The sequence below is a fragment of the Suricata suricatta genome, chromosome 11 (genome assembly GCF_006229205.1).
Source record: "Suricata suricatta isolate VVHF042 chromosome 11, meerkat_22Aug2017_6uvM2_HiC, whole genome shotgun sequence".
NCBI lineage: Eukaryota > Metazoa > Chordata > Mammalia > Carnivora > Herpestidae > Suricata > Suricata suricatta.
Genome location: NC_043710.1, coordinates 4,474,797 through 4,484,307, shown reverse-complemented (window position 1 = coordinate 4,484,307; position 9,511 = coordinate 4,474,797). Strand labels below are relative to the sequence as shown.

General features: G+C 59.8%; 1 protein-coding gene across 1 annotated transcript in view; it reads right to left on the bottom strand.

Annotated features, from left to right (window-relative positions):
* Nucleotides 1-2: 2 nt before the first annotated feature.
* Nucleotides 3-9,511, bottom strand: part of UNC93B1 (unc-93 homolog B1, TLR signaling regulator) — a gene marked incomplete at its 3' end in the record, with an annotated part of 15,871 nt that continues 6,362 nt past the window's right edge. The window contains exons 2-11 of the mRNA XM_029957369.1: nt 9,201-9,508; nt 8,520-8,673; nt 6,200-6,361; nt 5,863-5,995; nt 5,444-5,537; nt 4,741-4,865; nt 3,723-3,905; nt 2,954-3,227; nt 1,033-1,151; nt 3-155 (exon numbers count right to left, since the gene is read on the bottom strand). Coding sequence (XP_029813229.1) covers nt 3-155; nt 1,033-1,151; nt 2,954-3,227; nt 3,723-3,905; nt 4,741-4,865; nt 5,444-5,537; nt 5,863-5,995; nt 6,200-6,361; nt 8,520-8,673; nt 9,201-9,508 — 1,705 coding nt within the window. The remainder of the gene's footprint in view (nt 156-1,032; nt 1,152-2,953; nt 3,228-3,722; nt 3,906-4,740; nt 4,866-5,443; nt 5,538-5,862; nt 5,996-6,199; nt 6,362-8,519; nt 8,674-9,200; nt 9,509-9,511) is intronic.

Here is a 9,511-nt window from a genome sequence, read left to right as displayed (position 1 = left end):
TTGTCCTCCTCCAGGTATCGGTAGCCGCGCACCTTGTGCTGGGGCCGCGGGATGCGGGGCTGGCGCGGGACCACCCCCCGCCGCAGCTTCTGCTCCATCCACAGGTACGACGCTGTGGCCGCCACCAGCGTCAGCAGCAGCACGGCCAGCTTAGCCTGTGCGCACAAAGAGGGATGCTGGGGACCCGCGGCCACCGCCCCCGCGCTTTCCCCGCTTAGCCCCTTGAGGGACAGCGCGCTCGCGACCCGCATCGCGCTGCGCAACTGCTCCTCTTTCCAAGCCACCTTTAGATTCCCGAGCACCCTGCCGCGGGCGAGGCTCGGAGCCCGGCTCGGCCCTTCCCTGGGGCTTAGGTCCCTTGGGTCCCTTATGTGAAGGGACTGTAAGAAATGCCTCTCAGACGTTTCCGGCTGTAACCCACAGCCAAACGGATTCCCCCTCATCCCGGTCCGTACACACATCTAAGCAGCATATTCCTGCTCTCATCTATTCTATTTCATTTTTTTCCAGATGTTGGGTCTAGATCAGAGAAGCTGACCCACCAGTAGGTGGGCGCAGAGCACCAGGAACCCTGCCCCCCGCAGGCCAGGAAGGCGGAAAGGCCCCCCGCGCCCAGAGCACCAGGAACCCTGCTCCCCGCAGGCCAGGAAGGCGGAAAGGCCCCCCACGCCCAGAGCACCAGGAACCCTGCTCCCCGCAGGCCAGGAAGGCGGAAAGGCCCCCCACACCCAGCTCAGAGCTGACACCTGGTGGACAGGTCACCAAACTAGCCACCGGTGTCACGGATGAAGGCACGAGGAAAGAGAAAACCGTGAACCCCTTCAGAGACAGGTAAACTGAGGACCATGGGAGGTGAGGCAGTAAGTGGGTACTGGGTTCGGAACCACGCAGTGGGCTTGACCTGGCCCCTGGGGACTAGTGCCGGTTGGGGCTGTGAGGCTCAGGTGGGCACTCAGAAAGTGCCTGTTGCCTGGTGGCTGGCCTGTAGAGACTGCCTCGCCGCCCCCCACCCCCCGCCCCGCCCAGGCTCACCTTCATGGGCAGGCTTGAGCCCAGGTACACGGTGAAGATGGCCACCGCCTGCCACCAGTGGTAGATGGTGAAGATGAAGTCTTGCCTTTCCTTGTCCTCGTATAGGATTCCCAAGAGTGCTGCGGGAGGGCAGGAAGGGGAAAGGGGTCAACAGGGACCAGAATGCCTGATCTCCCACCTGTAACCTGCCCCCCGCCCCAGCCAGCATTGTGTTGGTCTCAGCCCTTGGCCTTGGAGCACCCAGAAAGCCTTTGTGAGCTGGTCCTGGCCTGCCCCCTGGTGGAAGCCCCCATCATTACGCTGCCTGGGGAGCTGAGCAGAGGCGGGAACAGGTGACCTTTGCTGGGGGTACAGTGTGGGCCTCACTCTGGAGCATATGTGTGGTCTCAAAAGCGGAAGGCTCTATATGCCTGAGGTCCTCAGATGCATAATGCCAGGCCGTCGGAGGCTGTTTGGCCTCGCCCCGGGCTCAGGGAGGGCACACTGCTTGTAGCAACAAGCTTTCTGCAAATCACACCTGAAGTTGGGAGGTTTGAACTTATCTTCCAAGGGAGCCTCCCTGGGCTGGGAAGAAGGACCGCCAGACAGGGAGTCAGGAGACTAGGATTTTACTCTCAGGACCGTGAAGTGGAATTGGTACAGAAAGGAGGATTCAGATGTCAGCTCTAAGGGGCGACGCAGGGTAAGTGAACTCCCCATGGCCAGTTTATAAAACGAAATGATCCATATTATATGTTGCGTCTGAGGTTTTAATGTGAGAAAGCCCACACAGCACCTAGCACAGCGTACCCTCACCTGCCACTCAGGACATTAATGTCCCTGCCCGAAGGCCCGGCAGTGTGACTGCTCCCTTCGGGGCTGCTCCGTGGAGGGACAGGGAGCCCCCAGGGGTCATAGGGAGGAGTCAGGAAGCAGAACTGGGCAGGCAGAAGGGGAGGCCAGGACCGGGTCCAAATCCAGACATATCACGGGGCCCAGGGTACCCAGGCTGGATGCTACCCAGATCCGGTGGCCTCAGAGCAGTAACCAGGACAGTGCGGCCCAGAATGCGGGGCTCCATGCCCTATGACAGATGCAGATGCCTGACTCTCTGAGGGAAGGTGCAGGGGTCACCTGAGCCAGCCCCTGCCCTGCCTACAGCAGGCATGACCTCTGTCACCTCACACCCTCAGTTCAAAACCGCTAACAGCACTAGCCCATCACAGCAGAGGCTGATGTAGAAGACGCAAATGACTGCACCTGTGTGGCCTGGGCATGACGTGGACATATGCCCACCTGTGGGCAGAGAGCATCACACAGCTGAACTCTGACTCCCCACCACCACCATTTTCTGCAAACAGAGCTCCACTCCCCAGGGCCCCCACCCCAGCAGCCCAGACTCAAGGCCCGGACGCTGCCCAGCTCTTCTCCTTAAAAAGGTCACATGTGCACCTGCTCCCTGGAGTGTGCACAGGGCCACCTGCTGCTTCCCATGCTCCCTAGAGCATGGACTGGCAACCTGCTCCCAGCGTCAGGGTGGGCCCTGTCTTCTGGTAGGAAAGCGAAGTATCCCAAGTGTGGTTTTCCACACTGTCCCTCAGGGGTGCCCATGTAGCCATGAGATCTCATCCTAAACCCCCCACAGTGTCCACAGGGCCCCAAGCCCACCCTGGGGTGTCAACAGGATGTCCATGACATGCAACTCCCGTACCTGTCCCTGGTGTGTCCACAGCCTTCCCCATCTGTCCCCACAGCCCTTGGAACTTCCTCCCACTCCTGGGAGTATCCACAGGGATCCTCACCTACCTCCACCATTATAGACCCCCAGTGTATCCACGGGACCCCATGTCTGTCCCTGAGATGTCTGTGTTCCTCCTCAACCACCCGGATGTAGTCACAGGGTCCCCTGCCCAGCCATCCCAGTGCCCATGGTTGTACTCACTGCTGAGCCCCGTCTTATTGAGGGCACTGCCCACACCCCAGAGGACAGCTGCTAGGTAGAGCATCCAAATGTGTTGCAGGGCCCGCGGTGTGGGGGCCCAGAAGAAGAGGCTGAGGGTGAGTAGCAGGTGCACTCCAGCCCCAACCAGCAGAGGCACTGCGCGCGGCAGCCACAGCCCCAGCAGGCCTAGGACGGAGGCGGCGGAGGCACCCAGGCTATAAGCCACGAGAAGGTAGGCCAGGCGCTCCAGCCCCACCGAACACACACCATAGCCCTGGGGGAACAAGACAGTGTCAGAAGTCAGTTGGCCCAGGCTCTGGCCCTCCCCAGTTGAGGCCTTCAGGCCGCACCCTGCTCGCTCTGGACCAGGTCAGGGCTAACGCCCGCTGAGGTTCACGGGAAGCTTCTGAGGGCACCGACAGGGGAAAAGGCTTGAACAGTGTCCTCAAATACCAAGGCTGTACCCCGCATGGAACTACACGTTTTATGGGCATTATCCTAGCTCAAGCATGTAACACCTCAGGGAGCAAGCATTGTTATTAGAATCACTTCAGAAATACGGAAATTGAGGCCCAGAAAGGTTAAAATAATGTGCCTAAGGCAGTGAGGGAATGGCGGAAGTAAGGGACGAAAGAGGGAGAGGGGGTATCTGGGACGCACCTATGCATACTTATACATGTATTCCAAACGTATTTGTCCTTTGGCCAAAATACAAATTGAACCTGAGGCTCTGTATTTTATCTGACAAAGCCATGCAGGCTGTACTTGCCAGAGCGAGACCAGTGCAGGCAAAGAGCACCTCGAAGCCGCTGTAGATAAAGAAGGGCACAAGGTGCCGCAGGCGGAAGTCGCGCACGTGCTTGAAGGGCAGCTGGAAGATGTTGCCCCAGCCCACGCTGCGCAGGTCGATCTCCTCAGTCGGCCGGTAGGCGGCGCCGCACAGGCCCAGAACCTGCGGACCCAAGGGCTAAGGGGGCGGGCCGCCAGGCACCCAGGTCTTAGGCCCGCCCCCTAGACCCACCCACAGACCTCAGCCCCGCCTCCCAGCTCCGGGCCCCGCCCCCAGACGCCTCTAGAAGACCTTGGCCACACCCCTGGGCCCCGCCCCCAGACACACCCAAAGACCTCGGCCCCTCCTCCCGGGTCCGGCACCTAAACACAGCCATAGACTTCAAAGCTGCTTCTCAACCCTGGGCCCTGCTCTCAGACTCACTACAGATCTCAGTCCCGCCTCCCAGCCACGGGCCCCGCCCATAGACACACCCACAGACTTTGGCCCACCTCCCAGCCTCGGACCCCGCTCCCAGACACACCCGCAGACGTTGGCTCCGCCTCCCAGACCAGGCCCGCCCACAGACACACCCACAGACCTAAGCCCCGCCTCTCCGCCTCGGGTACTGTCCCCAGATTCACCCAGAGACTTCGGCCTTGCTTCCCAGCCCCGCCTCCAGGAAGAAGGCACGCCCAAGCCACGCCCCCAACACCTTAGTTCTACCTCTCTGGTTCGGACTCCAGCCCAGTCGTGTAGGACTCTCTCCAGCGCCACCCCAGACCAGGCTTGGTCCCCGTTTCCTGGTTCTCTGTAATTCCAACTCCAGGTTCATTGCTGAGCCTCTTAGCCAGGCTCCTAGGTTCAGGCCTCCTCCCCAGGATTCAGACCTGGCTCCCAACTCAGACCAGGGCCTTGTCCAATCTGCCTGCCAGCAACGTGCCCAGATTGCACCCGTTTCTCTCTGTCTCAGTCCCCAGACTTTATGGACTCCGCCCCACCCCATCCCGGGCCGCACCAGCAGCATGGCTACGAAGGCCACCGCCATGAGCACGCTCTCCACCACAATGAGGTTTCGACTCCGCGGTAACGTCTTCAGAACCGTCTTGTTGAAGCCACTGAGGATGCCCTGGCTGTTAGTACCTGAAGCGAGGCGGGTGGGACACAGGGAGCAGAGCACACGGTCAACTCAACCACAAAGAAATGGAGCAAGGAGGGAGGGTGCAAGGGAGGGTTAGAGGTGGCGGGCGAGGGCAGTGCTTGCAAAGGGAAGGTTCATTTGGGGAGCAGTCTGGAGGAGAGGGCCACTGGGGCTGGAGGGGCTGCAAGGAGAGGAGCACCTTGCCCCCCTTCCTGCCCTAGTGCCTGGAGGGTATACATTCACCCATACATTCAACTCCATACACTCACCTGCAGTGATTGAGCTCTGAGGGTATGTGTGGCCCTGAGAGACATCCCCCAGAAGCCTCAGCCCAGATGGCATTTCCTCCAGGCAGCCCTCCCTGATGCACCCTGTCCCCACCAGGCTGGGTCAGATGTCCTAACTGCACAGGCCTATGGGGTCCTTTGCCTTGCCCATGAGAGCTGTGGGCCCCAGGCTCTCAGCCCTGGACCTGTGGGCCAGGGCATCCTCTCTAGGGACTCTCAAGAGCCCAGTGTCAGCTGGATGACCCAGTGGGGGATGTTAACAGGCCTGGGAATCCCGCCCCACGAAGACTGACCGCAGCTCTGCACGCTGTAGAGTGTGTGGTTCAGGTCATACAGGTAGTGGTTCAGGAAGTAGATCATGGGCAGCTGGGCACAGGCGAAGCTCAGCTGTGGGCAGGAGGGCAGCTTGGGCTGGGCTCAGAACCAGACAGGGGGCACAGGTATGATCTGAAAGGGGTCTGGGCACAGCCTTGGCAGAACAGGAGCCCTCCCAGCTCTGGGGGCGGCCTGAGGGCGGCAGGGAGTGCCCCATGCAGGAGGACTTTCTCCTCCACAAGGAGAGGAGGAGGTCCATCACTAGAGGTAAGTAAGCAGAGGTTGGCTCAGGAAAGGGCAGTGGGACTGGAGGGCTGGAAAGACTGTGAGATGGGCTGCGACGTGTGGGCTCTGGGCTTGGGACCCCCTCCCCCAGGGCCCCGGATGTGGCACTCACATGAAAGAAGCTATAGAAGATGGCTTGGAAGACCAGGAGATACGGCGCATGGGAGCCCCGCGGCAGGCGCTTCTGGGGGCCCTGATCATCCTGCTCCTTATAATGGGAGTACTCGTAGTACTTCTGAGCCATCCTGGACCACAAAGGAGAGAAGGCTTCCCCCAGTCCAACCTCCACCAGAGGTCTCTGCTTCCTGCACCCAGAGCTACGGGCTATGTCTCCTGGATGGGGAAACTGAGACCCAAAAGGCAGAAAGAGCTCCCCCAGCTGAGGTTGGCAGTGCAGCAGAGACACAGCCAGGTCTCCAGCCTCCAGCCCGGCTGCCCACCGGGCTCACCTGGTGATGTAGTTGCCCATGGAGGCCCAGAGAGGCACGATGGCCATGCCCAGGGCCACAGCTGAGGGCACTAGCGTGTAGTAGCGCTCCCAGTAGTTGGTGGACACAAAGAGGGCGTAGATGCCCACGGCCAGGAACATCATCCACTTGGTGCCAAAAAACCTGTGGGCAGTAGGAGGGATGCTGGCACCACGAGCCTGCCCAGACCACTGTGGCCGGAAATCAGAGTGGCCACAGATCTGGGGCCCAGCTCATGAGGCCGTGTGAGGTGGGGAGCAATCCCTGGCCTTGGGACAAGAGTAGCGGGGACAAGGACTTGTGGGTGGTCTCAGGCCAGCTCTGTGTCCCCACACTTCAGTTTCCACAGCTTGGGGGGGAGGGGCACGGAGCCTAAGCCACAAGCCTCTCATGGCCACTGCAAGGATGGGAGGCGATGCCGGGGTGTGCGCACCCAGCCCTCATTTGTGTTCTGGGCTCACTCGCAAATTCCCCTTCTCTGTCCAAGCTCATGTGCTGTGGCTTCAGGGCCCAGAGACACAAGTCAAACTGGGGTCGACGAAACTTAGGACCAGAGAGAAGTCAGAGGTCAGAAAATGCCACACCGTGCTTAAGGGCGGTTGGCCACTGACAGGATAAGGGCCCGCTCGCGGCACGGAGGCTAATCAGGCTAAAAACCACGACCAGTAGCATTGGGGCGTTTTTGAGTTCCTCCTTTCCTTGCCTTGGTTTCCAGGAAGCTCAAAGCCCTATGACTCTAATTTTCCGATACAATTACTTTTTCTATTACAGGGCTCCGGTTCTTTCAGCATCCTTATTTTGCCATATAATAAATAGATAGACAGCCCAGTCTGATCTACTGGGGGCGGGGATTGGGGTGGGGAAGTCACATTCTGATGGAGTCAATGAGCAAAAAATAAATATATTAGCACTCATTGCTGGTGAGGCTGTGGCTTAAGAAATGTTGCACGCAGCTGAGGTCACGCAGATTGGCACAGCCCTCTAGGAAATCAGCCTGATGGTTTGGGCAAGGGGCAAGTTGGGCATGGACGAGTCAAACTTTCAGCTTGCCAGGTGCTACCTGGAGGACCCGGGCAAGCTGCTGAACGTCTCCGTTTCTCCATGGCTGTTGGAGCACCTGCCTGGGATCGTAGGGACTGAGGCAGCGCTCACAAAGTGCCCAGGACATTGGAAATAAAACCAGAGTTAGCTGTCGCTGTTAGCAGAGGTGTGTTTTCAGAGCCGTAACGCCTTTCATGTGCCCTGATCTGCTAGAGATACCGCGAGAAATGTATTTTTTTTTTTATTTTAAGAAGGAAAAAGCTACAAGCATGACGTGAACCTGAAAAAGAGGAGGGGGCGCTGAATGTCCAGCTCGGAGCCACAGTTGGGTGCCCCCATCTCTGCAGAGGATGCTGCCATCACAGAGTCCTCAGTGTGAAGACAGAGGAGCATGTCAAAATATGTGTAGTGACAAGACAGCAAGCGAACGTGAACTTGGCACACGCTCTAATGACAAGGAGGTAAACGCTACCCTGCATGCTGCCGGGACAACAAAGTTAGCTAATTCACTAAAGGGCTTGGGAGCGTTTTCTTCTTTCTGGTTTTGGTTATGACCCTAATGGTCTTTGTACAATGATGTTAAAGGCGTTGGGAATTTTTGGGGGCTTCAGGTTTTTTGTTTGTTTCTTGTTTGGTTGGTTTTGGTCTTCTTCTTCTTCTTTTTTTTTTTTTTAAGATAGAGGAACTAAAACCCATCTAATTTGTCTGCTAGTCTCTGGGTCTCAGCTGAGCAGAGACCCACCTCCTGGTGGGGAGGGTGCATGTGGAGGGGAGTTTGGCACTGGCCAGGAGGCTGGACCAGATGCTTCCAAGGCTCGGGTCCAGGGTGGACCTTCCGGGGCACCTGCTGGAAATGTCCCTTAACAATGGCCACAGAGCTGATCAGGCTGGGCTTGGTGCTGGGCCTTAGGGCTGAGCAGATCCTCTCCAGAGATCCGGAAGCCCTGATCTTGGAAAGGTCCCTGTAGCTCCAAACCATGGAGGAGGGCACAAAGACAATGCCACATGGGGCACGGGCAAGCTGAGAAGGGGCAGGCATGAATTTCTGTTGTGGGAAATGTGCCCTGGGGTCAAGCTCCTGCTTCCTTCCCTAAATCTGGGTCCTTCCCTTCCCTCTCAGCCCTCCAGGTAGGCAAGACCCCTCCCCAACTCCCCATCCCCAAGAACACCGGGGCAGCGGGCCACCCCATGGGCCAAGAGCCCTTGCACCCTGCAGTATCTGAGTGGCAGTCCAGCCCTGCTGGGGACAGCAGCCTCGCACCTGATGAGCACAGGCGTGTAGAGCAGAGCAGCGATGGGCGTCACGTTGATGCCCATCAGCATCTTGTTGTCGATGTCGGGGAGCCCCATGTTGCCGTACTTCACCTCGCGGTACGTCTCGTCATAGTGCAGAATCAGCTGCATCTGCAGGAGGCCTGGGGACAGGGGGCGGGCACAGAGGGCAGCCTGCCTAACTCCCGCGGCAACGGAATAGAGGCCGCGCACAAGCTTGAAAGGAGCACCAGTCACCAAAGGAGTCCCCGATTCTAATGCCCATGAGGACAGAGAGGGATGCCCAGGCGGGGCCAAGCGTCCTGACAGCCAGGGGCAGAGTCGGCCACTTGAATCCAGACTCTCCTCCCCCACCCCTGTCCCCTGTTCCCCCTTCGCCCCCTCCCACGTCCAGCGCTCCTGATCTGGAAGGCAGCAGACGTGCCCAGGGCGCCCAGACCCTGGCCACACACTCCCGAAGGTTCTGGCTGGAAATCCAGAGCCTTGCACCTGCCCCCACCTCCGTTGGGGGGGGGTAAGAGGGGGCACAGCTGCGGCTGCGAGCGCGCAGATGAGGAAGTGAAAGAGGAAGGGAAGCCAGCTGGCCCCTAAGGTTTCTCTTTCCCTGACCGGGCATGGGAGGGAGGCCGCGGGGCCGGCGCGGGAGCCCGGGGTGCGGCGCGCCGCCTACCCAGGTAGACGCCGTAGGTGAGCATGCCGCCCGCGCTGGCCGCCAGGACGTTCTTGAGCACGCCGAGCCGCTTGCGGCGGTAGTAGCGGCGCTCCTCCTCTTCCTCGTTGTAGTTGGGGTACGCGCCCACCAGCTCGTCCAGCTGCGGGGCACGCACCGCGCTCGCACCCGCGCCGGGGCCCCGGGGGGTCGCGTCGCACCCCCTCCCTCCCGGGACCCCGGCGCCGCCCCCACCCCCAACGGCCCGTCCCGGGGGCTGCACCTCACCCCCGCCGGGGACACGGCCGCGCTCCCGATCCTCGCACCCCCTC